Source organism: Mesoplodon densirostris, chromosome 4, assembly GCF_025265405.1.
Source record: "Mesoplodon densirostris isolate mMesDen1 chromosome 4, mMesDen1 primary haplotype, whole genome shotgun sequence".
Lineage (NCBI taxonomy): Eukaryota > Metazoa > Chordata > Mammalia > Artiodactyla > Ziphiidae > Mesoplodon > Mesoplodon densirostris.
In genome coordinates, this window is record NC_082664.1 from 51,253,993 (window position 1) to 51,275,396 (window position 21,404).

General features: G+C 46.3%; 1 protein-coding gene across 1 annotated transcript in view; it reads left to right on the forward strand.

Annotated features, from left to right (window-relative positions):
• PYGL (glycogen phosphorylase L) overlaps nucleotides 1-728 on the forward strand; it is a 51,183-nt gene extending 50,455 nt beyond the window's left edge. Inside the window, exon 21 of the mRNA XM_060096225.1 lies at nucleotides 298-728. Within this exon, the coding sequence (XP_059952208.1) occupies nucleotides 298-349 (52 nt within the window). The 3' untranslated portion in view covers nucleotides 350-728. The remainder of the gene's footprint in view (nucleotides 1-297) is intronic.
• The last annotated feature ends 20,676 nt before the right edge of the window (nucleotides 729-21,404 follow it).

The window sequence follows — 21,404 nt, forward strand, 5'->3', positions numbered from 1 at the left end:
ATCCCCGTTTCAAGCGAAAAGCAAAGGAGAACATTCACCTAAAAAGTAAGAGGGTCTAGAAGAAGGTAATGAGTATTTTGCTACTTAAGTCATGAGTTACTTTTTGCATTAAGTAAAACCTAGTCATTAGTCATAAGCCACGAAATGTCCAAGATCAACATACACGTGGAGACATGCAGGTGAGAGCATCACCTGTGCTCTAGAAGAACTGTGTGTCGCACTGACTAACGCAGCACTTGGTAGGAAAAATACGGGAAAATAGATTTCTCACATCAACCTCTCTCTCTCTCTCTCAAGGGATACAGGCAAGAAGAGGAAGAGAAAAGGCACAGAATACAGGAAGCAGTAAGGTATACAGATTAATAGCCAATTTGAAGACTGAGCTCCTGAATTGAAACCCTACCCACAAGGCCTCTATCCCAACAGTTGGCAAGGATTCATCCTAGACCCCAAAGCCAATATTAAATAGGTTTCAGACCATTTAAGTCTAGCCACAATTTTATAACTGACATATCTTTTTCATTATGCCATAACTGTAAAGGCAGTAAGTTCTCTATTTGGGAAAAAAATATAAAGGCAAATTCGCAAAACGTACATACTCACAAAAGTTGAAAAAAATCAACATGTGCATCAGAGGAGGGAAAATATGTTCTTTTAATGATTTACTTGTAAAGCTGTCGCACAGAGTGGCAGTTTTTCTTCTGAGTGTTGAACAGGAGTATATGGGAAAGATCTGTAAGATATTGTGAAACAAACAAGGTATTCAAAATCAGTCCAAGTGTTGTCTCGGTCCGTTTCTCCTTTTAACCTCCAAATCAAATTTCACAGACTGACACTGGGAATTACAGGCAGGTTGGCATTTAAGCAAAATCCTTTACAGGATTTTGTATGTAATTAGGGCAGATCCAGATCAGGCACTAAGGGAGAACCAGGAGAGGAAAGCAATAAGTCAGGGCCCCTACCAGCTGCTCAGAAAGCCCAGGTATGACAGGACAGGAGGGGAGGGGACATGGATGTACTTGTTTCCTCACTGTACCCCACAGAAGGCCAAGGCTGGACCCCGAAGTCACCGGGAAACAGGATTCAGACTGTTTTAACAGTTGCCACAGTTTTCAATCACATCACAGTTCAGTGCTGTATGTGCTAGCTATTATTAGTATTAGTCTAAAGCAGTGACTGAATAATCGTCAGATTCCCACCGCCCCTTCTGGCTGGGTCTTGGGAAGCAATGAGACAAAACCCTCACATCTGAGGTGACCTCCCTGGTGGGCGGGGCCGTGAGGAGCAGCGTGGGATGCGGGGGGGACCTGGAGGCTGGACGCAGCAGGGCCTGGTCAGGGAATGGGACACGGGGGGCCATGCACATCTTGTTCATTCTACTGCCCCCTGTGACACGAACCATCCAAACTGGGGGCCACCAGCAGACAAGTTATGGTTTGTCCATGAGGGCTCACTCAGGCTACCTCTGTCTCTAGCCACATCTCCCGTGAGGACTGAGTGTCTCCTACCTTTGAGAAACGAGGGACACAGGAGGTCAGTGTCACCACCTGCTGCTCCCAGTTTTTGTCTGCATCGTCCATGACAAGAGTCCCTTTCCCTACTGTGAACGGTCAGTGTGAAGACCATCGGTGTAATCAAATCGTGAGGCTGTAGGGGATGGAAAGCATTTCTGATGCACTGTCTCCCCTGCCCTGATTCCTCTGCTAGACCACAGGCATCTTAGAAGACAACTGTTATTACCTCTGCTTTGCAGATGAGGAGGCTGAAAAGTTAAGGACCCTTCCCAAGGTCACACAGCCAATGAATGGCAGAGCCACGTGAACCCAGGTCTGTACAACCCCAGAGTTCCATGGTTATCTCCAATGAGCTGTCACAGTCCTGGTGAGTTCTACTTGTCATCCTTGAAGCAAAAGTGAGCCCCAGGAACAAGGCTGGGCTCTGGTAAAATTCAGCTCTTAGAGTTGTTTCAGGATCCTTTTCTCCCCTTCTGCACCCTTGCTCCTCTCAGGGTCCCTCCTTCCTCCCACTTTCTTCCTTCCTGCTCCCATATCCTCAGAAGATAACCAAAGTCATCAAAGAAAGACCTCTAAAAAAATTCTCCCTCAAGTGTTAATAACTTAAAAATCAGGGCACTTATACATGTTTGGAAAAGGCATGGAGGCAGAAGATAATGAATCGCTGATGAATTTCCAGCCATTCTGCTGGGAGTGGAAAAGATAAGCAGGCTAAGGGTGATGGACAGCTCTTCAAATACATCAGCCATGGGCAACTGCCTACACATAAAATCAGCAAGAAAGAAATGAAAATGATTGTATCATACTTTAAAATAGCCTCCATGAAGGTGGTCAGAAGCAAAGGATATGGCTGTTCTGATTTTAGAGATAAGAATTCAAAACCCAGAGGAGCCACTTTGAGCCACAGATCAAGCCCAGACAGATGAGCAGAACTGAATTCTTATGCTCCCTTCCAGTTGACTGGATCTGGCTTTCTTTCTCCTGACTCTCTGAACTCCCACTACCCTGCCTGTTAGTCTCCCGCTAAGTTACCTTTTACAGGTAGCAGGGTGCTTGGGAAGCAGGGGCAAGAGAGGGAAATATGTTTCTGTTTTTAAAGAATAATTCATACAGGACCCTTCTCTCAAATAGCTCAAGGCACTTCTGTGAGAACTGCTGCGGGAAGAGAACAGAGTGACCACATCCCTCACAGCATCAATAATGCACAACGGCTCCTTTTAACTAGGGGGCTGTCAGTTTGACTTCCCCTAGATCAATAGGGGATCAAAAGTCACCAGTGGCTAATAGACCTTATTTGAGCAGAGGATGCAGTTTCAGCCCAATCCTCGCTCACGGCCAGCACATCAAACAGCCACCTTGATGCTTTGGTGTTCTTCGCCTGCCCTTTGATTAGCTGTGGCTGTAACTGCACCGCATCCCACAGGGGCTACGGAACCTAACTGGATGATCCTTGCTGGCAAAACCTGGTGGAACCAGCTGCTACAGGGCGATTCACTTCTTCATGGTCAGAGGTACCAGCTTTGGGAAGCCCAACTCTGACCACATTGGGCAAGACAACGATTCCAAATATTAAGATATGCTACACATCCACCCTGTGCCCATTCATCCTGCCAACATGTATTGATCACCAACTCACCAAGCACCAAGTTACATCTGTGTCCTCCTCCCTTCTTTCCTCCCAGCCAAATCCTCCCTTTCCTTCACATCCACTTAAGTGTCCCTCTTTTTTCAAAGCTTCTCTAGACAGATCTTCTCATGGTGACTTTTCCTCTTTTCACCCCCTAATTTCATCCCACTAATTATAATCGGGGCCTCAGTTTGACCCTGAATTGTTTTCTGATTGCTTTCCCACTATCAGGCCTGTCTCCCCAGTCTCCCCAGTATTATCTGTCACAAGAACCACATGACAGATAATACTGCTTTTACATTCCACTCTGCCTAGCACAGGGCCGAGCTCCATAAATATTCATTGAATGAAAGGTTGAGAACAGAAAGAAGAGTGTATTTCTTTCATAAGGGAGAAAGAAGCACGGCTTATTGGTAGCTTTGGGGGACAGGGGAAGGGATTCCTTCCCTGTTTTGAATTATTGATACAACTGAAAATTAATCAATGTGAGCTCCCCAAGAGCAGGGGTTTTGCCTGTTTTATTTATGGCTGCGTGCCCAGGGCCTAGATGAGTGCCTGATAGGGAGTGGGATGTCCAATACTCTGGTGAGGATGGATAAGTTTATCAGCCTTCTCATGGGGATTTTCTAAGCACTATCTAGAAAAGTAAAAACTTGGGATGAAATAGGGAGAAATGAAGGGGAAAATAGCCCTTCAGCTTCCCCTAACTTCTTTCCTGAACATGGCTTCCATTTTTCTGATTTGAAGAAAATCAGTTGCAAGTGGAGATTTACTTTGCTGGGCCCATCCATCTTCAGAAGCAACTAAATCTGATGAGACTTTTGTAAAATAGATAAATAGATCCCCAAGGCATTAAAAAATAATCACTGAAGGGCTTCCCTGGTGGCGCAGTGGTTGAGAGTCCGCCTGCCGATGCAGGGGACACGGGTTCGTACCCCGGTCTGGGAAGATCCCACATGCCGCGGAGCGGCTGGGCCCGTGAGCCATGGCCGCTGGGCCTGTGCGTCCGGAGCCTGTGCTCCGCAACGGGAGAGGCCACAACAGTGAGAGGCCCGCGTACCGCAAAAAAAATAAAATAAATAAAAAAGTGATCACTGAAAACATCGTGGTTAAATGTTCTCCCTGAGTCTCACAACATATCACAATAGATCCACAGCTACAGACTGTTCCAGGTACACAGCAAGCCCTCCATAAATGTTTGCTAAACTAACCAGGCTCCAAGAAACAAAAAGGACTCGGGATGCTGGATATCAGTCTGTGCCTCAGCACGGCCTAAATTAGATCAGTAATTTTCTGCTCAGATGAAGAAATGCCCAAGTATTTTATTCTTTCACGAAGCATCTCGAGAATTATTTTTATTAACTACAAAGGCAAGTAAGGGGCCCCAAATCCCCATCTCCACTCCACTATCAACAAAGTGGGCTGTTCTCTAAAAGCATGAACTGCAGCTTTGATTCTCTACCAAATAAATGTTAAATAATCAGCCATCCACTAAAAGGTGGTAAATGCTAGCTTTCCCAGAACAACCGTATCTGGGAGGTAAGGCCCATGATGGTGAAAAGTGCAGCCAGTCAGGACATTCTGACTGGTGTTCAGACCAACACAGAAAGGGCGCTCCGGCCGGCACCGCTGGGCCAGAAGAGGGCCGCTCTCTGCTTCCTGCCCTCAGCCACAGCAGGAAGAGAAGAAAGGAGAATGGTGTTTGTCTTCACCACTCAGACATTCCAAAGTGAAGTCTCCTGTGCCTGGATATGATTTTTGGATATCTTGTAATCAGCAAAAATTTAAGAAAGCAAAACAAAGGAATAGGAAGAAGAAAGGTAAACAAAATTGCCAATACCTTCCCACACCAACAAAACAAAACAAGACACGCAGTCTTTTGGGTCCAAGGTCTCCAACCAATACCTGGCTTCAACGCAAACAAGGCTGTCATGTCAGTACATTGCTGGTCGATTGAGGTAGTCTAAGATTACCGCTCAAGCCAAGGATTCATGGAAGGAAGAAAATGAAAAACCTGTGCTGACCTACACATTTCACATTTAAAGGATAGAAGAACTAGGCACAGGAAATGATGCCAAGTTATGGTTTCAATGTACCATGCATCTCTAGCATTATGGAGAGGTGTTCTTTACACGCCAGACACTTCACACTCAGGGAGGTAGCCTTCTGATCCTTCTCCATCTACACAGATAGGCCCTTGACCTAACAGAATGCCTTCCAAGACTACAACACCGATTACTATTGTCACTATTATTATTTTTAAAATCCGTCCTGCTGTTAGTAAAATGTCAAGGCAGATAAGAGACTGACACAGGAACCTGAACCAGCTTTCTGGAATCTCTAGTTCAGAAGCCCCAAAGGGATATAGGTTCCTGAAAAATCAAACTCGCGAGTCTCGCCAGCGCGGGTAGGAGTTGGGGCTGAGGATACAGTTGTCCAAGAGCTCTGGGGGCCTCCGAAGTCCCGGGAGTCAGCGCTCGGCCACCAGCCCTGCGTCACCGCCCGTCGGTACCCCCCCGCCGCATTCCGGGCAGTCGGAGCCGGCGGGGCGCTGCCGGGGCGCACAGGGCGCGGCGTGCACTCACCTCAGGTTCCACGCGACCATGTGCCACCACGCGCGCACGCAGCCCTGCTCGTCTGTCTCCACCCCGCGTCGCGTCCGGATCCGCCGCCGCCGCCTTGGGAGCTGCTGCTGGTAGCCCAGAGCCGCGCCCCGGTCGCTCTCCTCCCCCGCGGAGCTGGCGACCCGGGGGCCCTGCGGCGGGTGGGGCGGGGCGTCTGACCCAGCACGGGGCTGGGTGCGGCCGGGGGCGGGCTGCCCTAGGGACCCCGACGCCACACGCACTGATGTGTGATGGAAATAAGTGCCCTACTCTTCTAGCTGGCTACGCGAAAACTTATTTTCTGTTTTATTCTATATGTGTGTGAGTGTGTTTGTGTGTGCGCGCGCGCGCCCTGCGTGGAGTAAAATACATTCCTTACTATGATAGTAATAAAACAAAAGTCTGAGAGTCGCAGCTTTAGAAGATCCTCCTGAAGGACATATGCTGTCCTCGACTTTAACCCTTCTTTTTTCTTTCTCCCTTTTGTTTTTCCCTTTTCCCCGAACCTTCCCTTCCCAACCCCCATCTTCTCCCTCTCTCTCCCTCTCTCCTCTCTCTCTTTCCCTCCCTCTCTCTCTCTCTCTCACACACACAAACCTGTCATCATTACTGTAGTAAGAACTTCTTTAGCTCCCTTCCATTGATTACTACTTTATCTGTCCACAGGGTTATGAACTACACAATTACTCCATGTGTCCAAATGCACCACCTTTTTGGTGTTTTGTTTATCTAGCAGCAGGTAGCAGAAACCTCCACCTCCACCCCCCCCTTGTATCAGGAGTTCAGGTTTCCAAAGATTTGGCAGCGATGCGTTTACATCCTGGAGCAGAAACTGTCCTTCACTGGAGCTGTTCCAGGGAAGCCACGGGGCAAAGTGTGAGGGCAAAGGGGGACAAAGGGAATGAGGTTCCATTTGGAACCAATTTGATGCCAGCACCAAGACTGCATCTGGGAGGCAAGGTACAACCTCCCCGGAGGGAAGAAGTCGTCTCTCATGTGCCTGAGCTGTTGGGCCTTTGCCAGCTGAGCAGAGGGCCTAGCAAGGACTGCCAACCCACAGAAAGTGCATAGGGACCCATCGGCTTGGGGCACCTGGCCAGTCTAGAGGAAAGCACCAACACCTTTCAAAAGGGCAGTTCCCTTCGAGAACTAGGCCATTTCAGATAACTGGTCAGACAAGGGGGAATTTTGTCACCTCTTCTTGTCATTTCTCTAGGAATGTCAACTTTTGGATGCACATCAAGATAGAAGAGGAATCAGATTAGGAAGGACCAGAGGAATCTGAGCCTGCCTGGTGAGCCAGCTGCAGCTGGGTCACACCCTGCATGATGAGAAACGTTAAGCCAACGTCAGATTCCACCCCCGGAGTCATCCATGAAATGGGTCTGGAATCTCATAGAACTTATTCAGGGGAGCTCCGGAGGATAGGCTGGGCCATGCCCCGTGGAGGTGGAGAGATCAGAGATGGCAAGAACAGGGGGAGGAGAGAGCAGCAGCTGCGTTTGATCCCAGCTTCTATTTCCATCTGTTTATTCAGGTTGAGAGGTCAGAGGCCCACGTGCTGGTTGAGCAAAGTTGTAAGTCCCAAGTCTAAGGAAATGGTTGAAATGCTCAGCAAAATCTCTGAAGTTAGAAATAACTGTGGCCCATTTTTTTTAAGACTGTATAAATTAAAACTCTAGGAGAAATCTTTCCCCAGCATTAATAGCCCCTTTTCAAACGGCACATCCTGAAATCAGAGAGCAGAGTCTCTGAAATGATTTGGCAACATCTGAAAAACAAGTGATTCATTTATTTTTTAAGCACCTATTTCCTGAGTACATTTTGGGTGCCAGGTACCACATTTGGCTCTATAGGGATACAAAGCAGGATCCTGCGTGGTAGAGAGACTTGCCTAAAGATAAATGGTAACACAAAATAGGGATGGAAGAGTGCCCTCAGGACAGAAATCAAGTAAGATGGGGGGGTGGGGGGCGAGGCTGCCAGGGCCTAGACGTGGAGAAAGGGGGTGACTACAAAGGGACATTTAAGGGTGATGGAAATAGCGTGTCGGTGATTACATGACTGTACGCGTTCACCAAATTTCACTGAATTGGAAACTTTCCAAAGGTGAATTTGATTAAACATAAATTATACCTTAACAAAGCTGACTTTTAGAAACGTGACCTGGGGGGGAGGGGGTGGCGTCAAGATGGCGGACTAGGAGGACGGAGAATTCGCGTCTCCTCACAACTAGGGCACCTACCAGGCACCGGTGGGGGACCACGGACACCGAAGGGGACGGGAGGAACCCTCAGCGACCGGGTAGGACGTGGGGCATGTGGGGAGTGAGGGGGGAGGAGAAGTAGACGCGGGATGGGACTGGCGCCCCTGAGGGGCGGCTGGGGGAGGGGAAGGGATCCCACGCCCGAAGAGGGAAAGTGGGAGACCATTGAGAGGGCAGAGGATCAAAAGGGAGCGTGGCCAGGTTTCCCCTGCCCACTTGGGCCCCTGGGAGCCTGCTGAGATCCCGGGCCTGATCTCCTGCCCACCGAGGACCCTTCCAGCCACGCGGGTCCTGAGGGAGTGGGAGGGAGGGAGGGAAGGGGGAGCAAAAGTAAAGGCCGGAGCAAGGGGACCAGCACCCCTGAGGGGCGGCTGGGGGAGGGGAGCCCAGCGGGACCCACCCACGGTTAGGGGTCCAGCACGACGGGGGAGGCCCTCGTCCTCGTGTTACCGTATGCTAACACGTATGTATGGAATTTAAAAAACTGGTACTGATGAACCTACTGGCAGGGCAGGAATAAAGACGCAGACGTAGCGAACAGACTTGAGGGCACCGGAGTTGGGGGGGCAAGGGGAAGCTGGGATGAAGTGAGAGAGTGCCATGGACTTATATATACTAACAAATGTAAAACAGATAGCTAGTGGGAAGCTGCTGCTTAGCACAGGGAGATCAGCTCGGTGCTTTGTGACCACCTAGAGGGGTGGGATAGGGAGGTTGGGAGGGAGACGCAAGAGGAAGGGGATATGGGGATATATGTATACGAATAGCTGATTCACTTTGTTATACAGCAGAAGGTAACACACCATTGTAAAGCATTTATACTCCAATAAAGATGTGAAGAAAAAAATAGAAAAGTGACCTAAAAAATGTACAGATAAACTGCATAAACAAACATGTCCTGGGCTTCCCTGGTGGCGCAGTGGTTGAGAGTCCGCCTGCCGATGCAGGGGACACGGGTTCGTGCCCTGGTCCGGGAAGATCCCACATGCCGCGAAGCAGCTAGGCCGTGAGCCGTGGCCGCTGAGCTTGCACGTCCGGAGCCTGTGCTCCGCAACGGGAGAGGCCACAACAGTGAGAGGCCCGCGTACCGCAAAAAAAAAAAAAAAAAAAAAATCCTTTCTGATGTCATAGAAATGGAAAGATAAAGCTGTGGGTACAAATCTGTCAGAAACCAGTAGTTGAATGTTATTTGCACTTCTAGCAGAAAAAGAGATCTCATTAGAGATAGATTAATTTTACCACCTCAAATTATTCTAGGGAAAATGAATGGGGGATAAGAACAACTGTCTCTCAGCTGCCATACAGCTGTGGAGGTAAACCACTGGTGATAGAGCATTTGAGGGACGAAGAACTAGCAAACAACAGGTAACTGATTTTCCATTATTTGGAGAATGTTTTTTCTTGAAAAGAGAGTATTTATCCACCTTGAATTTTCTTCTTTTTTTATTGAGATATAATTGATATATAATATAATATTAGTTTCAGATGTACATGATTCAATATTTTTATATATTTTGAAATGATCACCATATTAAATCTCATTAATATCCATCACCACACATAGTTACAATTTTTTTTCCTGTGATAACTCTTAAGATCTACTCTCTTAGCAATCTTAAAATATAAAATACAGTGTAATTAACTATAGTCAAGCTGTACATTACATCCCCAGGATTTATTTATTTTATAACTGGAAGTTTGTTTTGTATCTTTTGACCCCTTCACGCATTCATCCATCCCCATCCCCCCTTCTGGCAGAAACAACCAATCTATTCTCTGTATCTATGAGTTTAGATTTTGTTTGTTTGTTTTTGGATTCCACATATAAGTGAGATCTTTATCTTTTGTCTTTCTCTGACATTTCACTTAGCATAATGCTCTCAATGTCCATCCATGTTGTCACAAAAGACAAGATTTCCTTCGTTTTATGGCTGAGTAATATTCCACTGTGTATATATACATATATGTATATCACATTTTCTTTATCCATTCATCCATTGATGGTCACAGCTTCTTTCCATGTCTTGGCTACTATAAAGCTACAATGAATATTGGGGTGCATATATCTTTTTGAGTTAGTATTTTTGTTTCCTTCAGATAAATAAATAAGTGGAATTGCTGGATCATATGGTAGTTCCATTTTTAATTTTTGAGGAACCTCCATACTGTTTCTCATAGTGGCTACACCAATTTACATTCCATCATCAGTGCACAAGGGTTCCCTTTTTTCCACATTTTCGCTAACACTTTATTTCTTGCCTTTTTGATAACAGCCATTCTAACAGCTATGAGGTGATATCTCATTGTGGCTTTGATTTGCATCTTCCTGATGATTAGTGGTGTTGAGCACCTTTTCATGTACTGCTGGCCATCTGTGTGTCTTCTTTGGAAAAATGTCTGTTCAGATCCTCTGTCCATAGCTTTATTGAGATATAATTCACATATCATAAAATTCACCCTTTGAAAGTACAGTTCAGTGGTTTTAGTATATTCACAGAGTTGTGCATTTATCACCACTATTTAATTTTAGAACACTCTAATTCACCCCCAAAGGAAACCCCATACCCCTTGCTGGGTCATACGGTAATTTTATGTTTAATTTTTTACGGAACTACTAAACTGTTTTCCAAAGTGGCTGCATTGTACAATTCCACTAGCATGAGCCCTACATAAACTACTGCCTTGCATTTTCCCATTCTTGTCCTTTTCACCCTTTCTCAACTTTCCATACACAGATGTGGGATATTGAAAACAAAACAAAACAAAAACACAAAAAAACAGATGCTGTTGAGATTGAAACGAAACATTAAAGGGGAGTTTGAGGATAGTCCCAGAAGACAGGGAGTGAGTCAGATAACTAACTTATTCAGATCATTTATTTTTCTATGTTGTTTAGGTTTTGTATTGTCTTAGCCTATATCAGATCTAATTTATAGTTACATATATAACTATATGTAGTTATGTAGTTAGATTATAGTTACAAGAGTGGATATTGGGTTATTCTCATGGTCTTGGATTTGAGCATGTTGATATGGGCCTCCTTTTAGCAAAGGAGGTGATTTCTTTGAGAAGAGAGGGTGATGAGAGTTGGACTAGAAGTGCCTGAGTGCCTTCTTTCTTCCAAAGAACCCTGCACTTTCCAAGACATAGCCCAGAGGCTCTCTTGTTCCTTGGCAAGAGATGGAAGTTGGTTTTCCCATGTATCTGTGGAAGGAGTGAGCCAGGATTAAAAGCCAGGGGTGAAAACTCCCTCCTACATCTCTGGATGCTCCTTTTCAAATTCCTCCTGCCAGTCCTTAAAAGTTTGTTGTTCTGCAGGCTTCCTTCATAGCCCTGCTTCTCTTATATCAGTGTGTCCAAAATCATGTTCAATTATTTGGGGAGCTCTAGGCTACACACAGTAAAATAAGTTCCTTTGTCCAGGATCTCATGTCTCAAAATAGTTACTTGGCTAATGTTCTTTGAGGATCTCGAAGAAGGAGGTATAGAATGCAGCTTGTCACTAAATTCACCTCCTCCCCACCCTCCTCCAAACCTGTTCCTCTTGCAGGATTCTCTCTCTTGAAGAGCAGCATCATCACACATCAAGTTTCCCAAACCACAAACTTGGGACTCACCATTGATTCTTCTGCTTCCCTTAGGCCCAGAATTCCCTATAGATGATTTCTTGCTGTGATATCTATTTATTTAACAAATGTTTACAGAGCACATTTTATAAAGTATCTGGCTTGGGAAGCTTACACTCTAATTGTAAGGACAGGACAGGATCTACACAGATGAAAAGCTAGATACCAACATGAGATGTGTCACCAGATAATAAATAAATGTGTATTACAGATAATGTAATGCTGCAGGCTCAGGGAGAAACACCTTTTTAGGCTGAAGAGGTCAGACAACGAGTTCAGGGAAGTACTGTTCTGTTACTTAGAAACAGCTTTGGAGATGGGAGATTATTTTATTTTTTAAAAATACTATTCATTTATTTTATTTTTTAAAGTATATATTTTATTTTATTATTTTTTTTTATTTGGTTGCACCAGGTCTTAGTTGTGGCAGGCGGGCTCCATAGTGGCAGCTCGCCAGCTCCTTGGTTGTAGCATGTGAATTCTTAGTGGCGGCATGCATATGGGATCTAGTTCCCTGACCAGGGATAGAGCCCTGGGCCCCCTGCATTGCAAGCATGGAGTCTTAACCACTGCACCACCAGTGAAGTCCCAGGAGATCCTTTTAAATGGCTATCCAAAAGGACCCATAGAATGTTCAAACTGAAAGATATAAAGCAGCCATTTGCCAGTACTCTCATTTTACATAGAGGAAATGAGACTCAGTGACACCAAATAACAGATGTTAGGCTGCATTCATTCAGTATTTATTGAGCACCCACTGCATGCAAAGGCACAGAATGTACTACACTTACTCAAAAGAGCAGGCAAGGTGAGGCTAACTCTCCAAGGGCGCCTGGATCTTGTAGGAAACTAATCCCGTGTCAAAGTGTCCCAAGGGGCAGGGCTGTGATGGCAAAGTGGTGGGACCAGTTGATAGTTGTAAACTGGGTCATTGGTCCTTCCACTAACCCTTCAAGATAACAGAATTAACCTAGTTGATCATGGGTTAGTTATTCTGCTCTGTGAGCCGTCAGGGTGGAGGAATCTGCCACCACCCGCAGCGTCCTGCTGTCTCATTAGATGTCCAGGCAGGAGATTCGGAAGCAACCTTTACCCTGTCCACGCGAGGGAAGGTGACACCGGAAGTCTAGTGAAGTGGAAACACTGTGGCTGATTTCAGGACGACACAGACTGGGAGGTGCGGAGAGTCTCATCACCAAGGATTTTTTTTTTTCTTGCATTATGTTTTAAATGACCCTCTAACAAATTCAGAGTAAGGGCACTTCATGGTCCACATTCCAGCCTTAGGGAAAACAGTGACATGGGGCTTTTACTCCAGAGGAATTCATACAGGAAAAGCTAAAAGCTCAGGGAAGAATATGTAAAAACATCTTGAAAATGAAGGCACATGCATGGAGAAAGTGTTGAAGACAGGAAAAAAGTCACAGCTGTCAAGAAATAAACAGGAACTGACTTTCCAGTCCCAGAAGACGAAATGTTTCCAATTCTGGGCTTTCTGGATGCCAGACATTAGTTTGAAATCATCTATGCCTCAGTTTGTAGAATCTCCAAAGACAAAAAAAAGCCTCACTTCCTTAGTTCCCCTGTTCATGCCCTGAGTGTATGTGTGCTTTCAGCACAGCTTGAAATTAGCGTATTTTTTCATCTTTGCCTTTAGTTTTTTAACAAGCAGGGAGAGACCCAAGGGGACCTGGACTTGCGTGCACCTTGGACTGCAAAAGCCGTGTCAGGTAGCCTGAGGCGGGTCTTCATTATCCTCACCCGAGCTGGGCATGCGTGGAACAACCCGCCCCTAGAAAGGAGTTTTAAAATCATATTATGTAGTGTGAAATGAGATCATAGATGTGAAAGCTCTTCTCTGAAGTTAAAAAAATTTTCAGCCCACAAATGCACAGTATCGATATTATTTATTAACGAATGTATTTGATACTCTCTTTGTCCGGTTCCTAGCGTATTCAAATGCCTTCATTTAAAAAGACAATCATCAGGGCTTCTCTGGTGGTGCAGTGGTTGAGAGTCCGCCTGCAGATGCAGGGGACACGAGTTCGTGCCCAGGTCCAGGAAGATACCACATGCCGCAGAGCGGCTGGGCCCGTGAGCCATGGCCGCTGAACCTGCGCGTCCGGAGCCTGTGCTCCGCAACGGGAGAGGCCACAACAGTGAGAGGCCCCCGTACTGCAAAAAAAAAAAAAAAAAAAAGACAATCATCAGCCTTATGACTTACAGACTAACATAGAAATTTAATTACTAATAAATACTTACGTATACACAAATGTACTCCCTGAGGAGGTCACACAGCCACTCTCTTCTACTTCACCGCCAACCAAAAGGAATTAAAAATTGATGTCAGCAGATTTCCTCCCTTCCTTATAGTGTGTGAGACAAAGGAATGTAAGAGGTTGTGGGTGGAGGGTGCTCCTCAAAGAGGATAGGAACTCCCAAAGGAGCCCACCCCACCCCGCAGTCACAAATGACTTAGCAAACACCAGCCCATTAATCCAGATGTGAGTGTGAGTAGTATTGTGAGGTGGCCTGAGAAACAATTTTTAAGCAGAAAGGCTATAGTGTTTTAACAGGCAACCCTATAGTCTTGCACTATAGGAATTAAGAATCCTTGTGTTTGATGTTACTTGTCCGGTTTGGAACAAAATATCATGCACGCAGGCTACATATATCCCCAGCACCTAGCATAACACCTGGCACAAAGCAGGGGCTCATAAATAAATGAAGGAATAATTGAATAATTGCAAAGCTTGAATCTGTCTGTACAGCAGCCAGTCCAGTGCCGCACAGTTCCAATCTTTCCATTGCATGTATTCTCGATAGGCTCCTCTGGCATCCTCTGATTCAAATCTATAAAATTCTGAACTGCATGATGATAGGAAGGAAGAATCCAAGACTGGAAGGTCTACTGTGGAAGCCATCGCAGGGTCCACTGCCTTGTTCTCACCTTCCCCACCTGGAGCCAACTTCCCAGCTCAGTGTAGCCATCATGCCCTGCACTACCTTTGACCCATCTGAGGATTCGACAGGTATTCCTTCTCTTGTGCGATCCCACTCCACGAGCATTCATCACATGCCAACTGCTCGTATTACACCCTGCTAGGTACTGTGGGAGAGAGCAGAAATATAAGATCAGGCCCCTGATCTCAAGAACTAACATTATAGTTAGGGAGACTCTTCATGATTCTTCATTTATTCTATAGACATTTTGAGCATATGTGCTTAGTACCATTCTAAGTGCCTGGGATTCAGTGTTGACAAGACACATATCTTCCTTGCTCCCGTGATACTGACATTCTAGAGGGGGAAGACAAAAAACAATCATATAAACAAATAAATACATAACAAAAATTCAGATAAGTGGTACCAAAATGAAATCAGGTCATAGAGAAACTATTTTATCTGAGATCTTAGTGACAAGACTTGAGAGCACACTTCCGACCAGAGGAAATAGTAAATTCAAAGTCACCCAGCTGAGAACACAAGCTTGAGTGTTCAAGACCCAGCCGGAAGCCCAGCGACAATGGGAAGAGATAGGCAACAAAGTGGGGTAGGCAGGGGCCAGCTCATGGAGGTTGTGTCCTTTGCTATTCAAAGTGTGGTCCATGGACCAGCAGCATCAACATCACCTGGGAGTTTGTTTAAAATGACCCCCAATCTCAATTTCCTTTCCTTTACAGCCAAAGGACTATCAACTTTTAGATGGCATATATCTGCCTGCAATAAAGACCACTTCTCCAAACCTCCCTTGCAGATAGTTGTGGCTATGTGACATAAAGGGAGTGATAGATGTGACTTCTGGAAATGTCCCTAAAGGGCATGTTTTCTTCTTTCCTGCTCTCTGGATACAAATTTAAAGGCTACTTCTCCAGCAGCTATCTTGGACCATGAAATGTCTTTGAGGATGGAAGCTACCTAAGGCCAAACAGCAAGCAGAGAGCCCATGTCCCTGCCCTGCAAAGGCCTTACCAGCCCTGAACTGACTACCTGTCAAACTCCTGAATATAAGAAAAAAAGAAACTTCCATTTTCCTTAAGCCACTGTTTTTTTGGAGTTTTCTGTTACTTCCAGCTGAACTCAATCCTAACTAATTCACACTCTTTATCATTATTTCTCTTATAGAACTGTACATTTCCCCCAACCTTTAAGTAAAGTCAATAATCCAAGAAGATACCCTACCTTTATCCTGTAGCTTCAAAAAACTCCCACTAAGCCCTGACCCACCCCTGCTCCTCTACGGTCACACATACAGCAATCGAAGCAGCATGGTCCCAGCTGGACGGTGGCAGGGAGGGTGGACACAGCAGAGGTCAGTGGCAAAGGCAAGGGCACAAGGCCAAAGGTCAGCTTGAGCTCCAGGTCCTCTGCTGCTTCCCTCCTGAGGACACTGAGGGAAATGGACCCCTCCAGGCTGAGCTGCTAAGCCTCAAGTCTTGGTGGCATTGGCCCGCCTACTCTGAAACATCTAAAATTGTTAAACAGTCAACAGATCTCTTGCTCTGTTGAAGCAACTTCAACCTAGACTGATAAAACACTTCACACCAGGTCTCTATACATAGAAAGAGCCTAATATTTGAAAAATTGGAGTACTGACCAATTGATTCTCTTCAGTGGCAGTTCAGTAGGCAGCTCCATCGACAGCCCCCAGAGCCACCTCTGTTGAAGACACAATTAAAACAGTGTGCTTAAATGCAAATGCAATCTCAAGACATTCCCTCTGGCACTCACATTCAATCAAAGATAGTTACCCGAGAGCTTTTTCTATATAGAAATTCTGGAGCCTCTGCTGCCGGGGTTCCCTGCTGCCTTTGCAAGACATTGCCTGGCACCTTGTCTCTTACAGTTAATGTCTACAGATGCACCAAAACTGGATATCACAGGAGATACAGGATAGATTTTGGCCAGAGCAATTTAAGTGGCCCAGAAACATTGGACTTGTATCTCAGTTTGTATCCCATAGTTTCTGCCTTCCCCTCCAGGGAGGTAAAGCTGATCTTGACCTTAGTTCACAGGATCGGTGAGTGAAGGAATTACGAAGCGATGAACATTCCACCAACAGCTCTTTTTTCAGTAATCCTGGCTGCCCATTCAGACCATGCCTTTCACAACTTTCCTTTGGGAGTAGACATGGGGTTGGGTCTAAGGGAATCTGCCCCAGTGTGTCCTAGGTGGGCACTGAATTTGACCAAACTTGTTTGATTGTTTTGAAGGAGGTAAAAGCTGAGCCCACTCCCTCAGAGCTATTCCTGGATTGAACAGTGAACGATCAATAAGATTCATAGATATGCACTCGGGAACCACAGAAGGCTGCTTTAGTAGGTGACTTTGGGAAGTGACACCAAGGCTGCCATTGCAGTATAGGAAGATTCTGGGATGAGTATTGGAAGCAGGTGGCCATCTCCTCCATGCAGGTTGAGGAGGAGACTGTTGTAACCTTTCTGCAAAAGGTAGCAGCCTCTTAATCTATTCAGGATGGAAGGCATTTTCCAAATTCCACCCATGGCAACATGATATTCTTTATGGCCCTAGTTTCTATGAAGCAAGAAGCAACTCAGATAAACTACATAAATGAACCAGAAGCAGGAAGAACTGGTGCTTAATACAAACCCACAGAGGCAGCCTGGCCCACATCAAAATGGGGATCCAATCTCTCCACTGAAGACAAAGGTACCAGGTGAGCACAAGGAGGTTGCCCTTTGATGTTTGTTTCTTTGAGCCCTGTATCAGAAATTATCTCACATCGGAGACTGCAAACTTTCCATCATCCTGAATATAGGATTTCTATTGAACGCTATAAAATAAATCTAATGCACATTAATAAATAAATCATGTGGTTTCTCTGGAAGGGGGTATCCTTAGTAGGACTTATATTGCTAATATAATCATAACCACTCCCTCTAAGGATTAAATTTATCCCTTCAGCAAAGGCACAATGAATTAGAGAGAGAGAGAGAGAGAGACTATATAATGATGTCTTCCAAAATGAAAGACTTGTTGGAAACTCACCTGGGTTTTACAGCTCTCACTAACAAGCTAGAACATTGCTTTAATTCTGTACCGTTTATTGTCATGGGATCAAACCGACTGGTGGAGGGTTTCCACCATCTACTTGCAGAACAGAAAATTGTGTTGTGATGTTTAGATAAGACACGCGGGGGCAGCAGTGAGCTGATGAGACATAGCAATGGTGATACTTTTGAACCACAAAATTTGACTCCGGACATTGAGATGCTGCCAAGCTCTATTTAAAATCATTTAAACCAAACAGAAACTTTTTTTTTAACGTTAAAATTAAATATTAGGGCTTCCCTGGTGGCACAGTGGTTGAGAGGCCGCCTGCCGATGAAGGGGACACGGGTTCGTGCCCCGGTCCGGGAGGATCCCACATGCCACGGAGCGGCTGGGCCCGTGAGCCATGGCCGCTGGGCCTGCGCGTCGGGAGCCTGCGCGTCCGGAGGCTGCGTGTCCGGAGCCTGTGCTCCGCAACGGGAGAGGCCGCAGCAGTGAGAGGCCCGCGTACCACACACACACACACACACAAATTTTTTTAATTAAATTAAATATTAGAAGAATTTACTCTCCTGGCATATGTTTTCTGCTCCCCACGAGTGCTTAATATTTGTCCTTACTTCCCAAACGTTTTTGCTTTTTCAATTGACAATGATCTTTTTCAATCCATTTAGGAGTTTGATCATTTTAAAGCTGAGAAACTTCCTCCTGACCAGTCTTAAGTTGAAGCCCCGGGGGGCGGAGCAAGATATCCCAACGTCGGGGGCACAGAAAGCAAGCCCTGGGTGGTGCGGAAGGTCACAAGGCCCGCCTGCGTGGAGAGCCCACCGTGGCCAGGCGCTGACGTCGCAGAGCAAGCCGGTGGCAAGGGCTCCTTTTTAAGTAGGGGGACGCGGCGGCACTTCCTCTTCTCCAAGGACAGGTTCATTTCATCCCCGCCTATCTGAAACCAGAAGAACAGGATCAGTACCGGGTTCGCTTTCACTGCTGGAAGGAGATTTTGTAAACAAAGGTACCCCAGTCAATCCACCATCACACCCCAAAACGGGGTGGCAGTGAGACAGGCCTATAAGCAAAGCCAGAGATTGCAGGGGTGTTTACTGAAGGCAGGCTGGTCCTCCCGAAGGCGGCGTTGGGGAATGGTGGGGGGAGGGGGGTGGAGGGAGGAGGGTCTGGGCTCTTCCCCACGTGGCCCCAGAACAGCCTGGCCAGGAGCCGCCAGGACAGCCCCTCGCTGTGCCCAACAGGAGGCCTTTGGCAGGCTGTCAGCCCGCGTTTTATTTTTAGGCTCAGCCGGGGCTGCCCTCCTGCTCCTGGGCTTCCCCCTCGCACAGCTGTTGCTTCTGCTTTCCAAAGCCCAAGCCTACAGGTGTTGTGCTTCCCCTTGCCTTTGGCCGTCACAATTTGGAAGAGTGATGGTAGCTTTAAAGGGGAGGTGGGGGAAGAGGTTGCAGGGGGGCCGAGATTCCTGCTCCCCAGCCCGGCCTTGCAGCAGTCAGCCGTCCACCCTCCCCTGAGGATCTCCAATCCAGGCATTTCTAAACCAAACCATGGGGACTTCCCTAGTGGTCCCGTGGTAAAGAATCTGCCTTGCAATGCAGGGAGGGGATGCCAGTCCGATCCTTGGTCAGGGAACTAAGATGCCACATGCCTGCAGGGCAACTAAGATGGCGGGCCACAACTACTGAGCCCACATGCACTGGAGCCTGCTTGCCACAACTACAGAAGAGAAAACCTGCAAGCCACAACTAGAGAGAAGCCCATGCCACAATGAAAGATTCCCACATACCGCAACTAAGACCCAACGCAGCCAAAAATAAATAAAATAATAATAATAAAATAAATAATAAACCAAATGATCTCAGGCCCAGGCAAGGCGGCTTCATTTTCTTGAGCATCCTGAGATGCCAGGCCCTTCTCACTACTCTGAGTATGGGGCATTTCACCTGGTTCTCACCTGCTGAGAAGCCAACAGGAAGAGCAGAACCTGGACTCAAACCCCAAAGCCTGCTTCCCCTCTGCTCCCACACCACAAGCTGCCTCAGATAAAAAGGGTTCCTTGTATGTGTTCTATTTTCAATAGTTTCTTTCTTCCACTATTAGAAGGGGGTGGGGGAAGCATGTTTATTGCAGTATTTCCATCCAGTATCTCTCTGGGCAAATCTAGACCTATTTTATGATTCTGCTTTTTAGAGCATGGTTGCAGCCCTAGAGGCATGTGACTGCCTGTGACCCTGTGTGTATTTTAAAATCTGCACGGAAGCAGAGGTTACCTATTGGGAGTAGGACTGGGGGATGAGGCTGTTTTGCGTTCTTATTTTCTACCCTTCTGTATTGTCTAATCTTTTCCGAAGAAGTGAATTGTTTTGTAATGCTCAAAACGAAAAGAATGAGGACAGCTCTACCTACAGTCAGGGCTGCTGCCTTGTTGGCCATGCCTTCAGGCAGGACTCCACCCAGTAGGGTTTTCTCTTCTGTTCTTAAAAATATGCTTAAATTCTTGCTCCTCCTGTTGAAGTCCCCTTTGTTAAGAGTGTTAAAGGGCTCTGGTGTCCCTAGACACCCATTTCCTGAGAGCAGGCTGAGGGCTTCCTTCCTCCACCCAGCATTCCACACACCCCTCCCACCCATACACTACTTTTTCCCTTTCTTTTTCAGAAACTCGATGCTATCAGGCCCAAGAATTGGCCAGGAAAGGTCTCAACACAGACAGGATCACTCAGAAAAACAGTAAGTCTGTGTGTTGTACAATACTTTGAAAAGCAAATTGTCAGGAGAGGGGAAGAGAGCCAGCTCTTCTTTAACTCTTTGTCCTTTGATTAGTATTTGCTCTTTAATCTATTCAGCCTCCAAATGCTTGCTAAACAGCTGCCCTGTGCCTGGCTCTAGACAGTTCCTGGGTTAGAAGGGAAGGAGCCACAGTCCCTGCAGGGAGGACCACACATTCTCAAGCAGACCAAAGGCAAGTGGTGAGTTTTGGTGACACATGCAGGTGGGGGGCGGGGGGCGGGGGGCGCCATAGAGCCCAGGGCCCAGCACCGCCCAGCCCTGGTCGTGAAACTTTCCAGGACCAGGAAATGGTCGGGAAATGCCCGAGCTGAGTGTTAAAGGACCAGCTGGAGAAGCAGAGAACAGGAGGAAGGATGTTCCCCATGAAGGAAAAGTGAAATAATAACAAGGTCCCTCTGCTATTGAGCTTTTAGGTACACCGTGGCCCTGCTCTGAACCTTTCACATGTATATCACTTAGGTCTCACAACCCTGTGGGGCAAGTACTCCTGTGGCTCCATTTTAAAGCTGAGCTCCCTGAGACACAGAAGGGTGGAGGGATTTTTCAAAAGTCATGCTGTGAGGGGGTGTGGAGCCAGGATTTGAACTGAGGCTCCAGAGCCCTCGCCTCTAAACCTTGGTAACCTTGGGTAACTCAAGAAATGAGGCGGATGAAAGAATGCTCAACATCATTAATCATTAGAGAAATGTAAATCAAAACTACAATGAGATATCATCTCACACCAGTCAGAATGGCCATCATCAAAAAATCTAGAAACAATAAATGCTGGAGAGGGTGTGGAGAAAAGGGAACACTCTTGCACTGCTGGTGGGAATGTGAATTGGTACAGCCACTATGGAGAACGGTATTTAGGTTCCTTAAAAAACTACAAATAGAACTACCATATGACCCAGCAATCCCACTACTGGGCATATACCCTGAGAAAACCATAATTCAAAAAGAGACACGTACCAAAATGTTCATTGC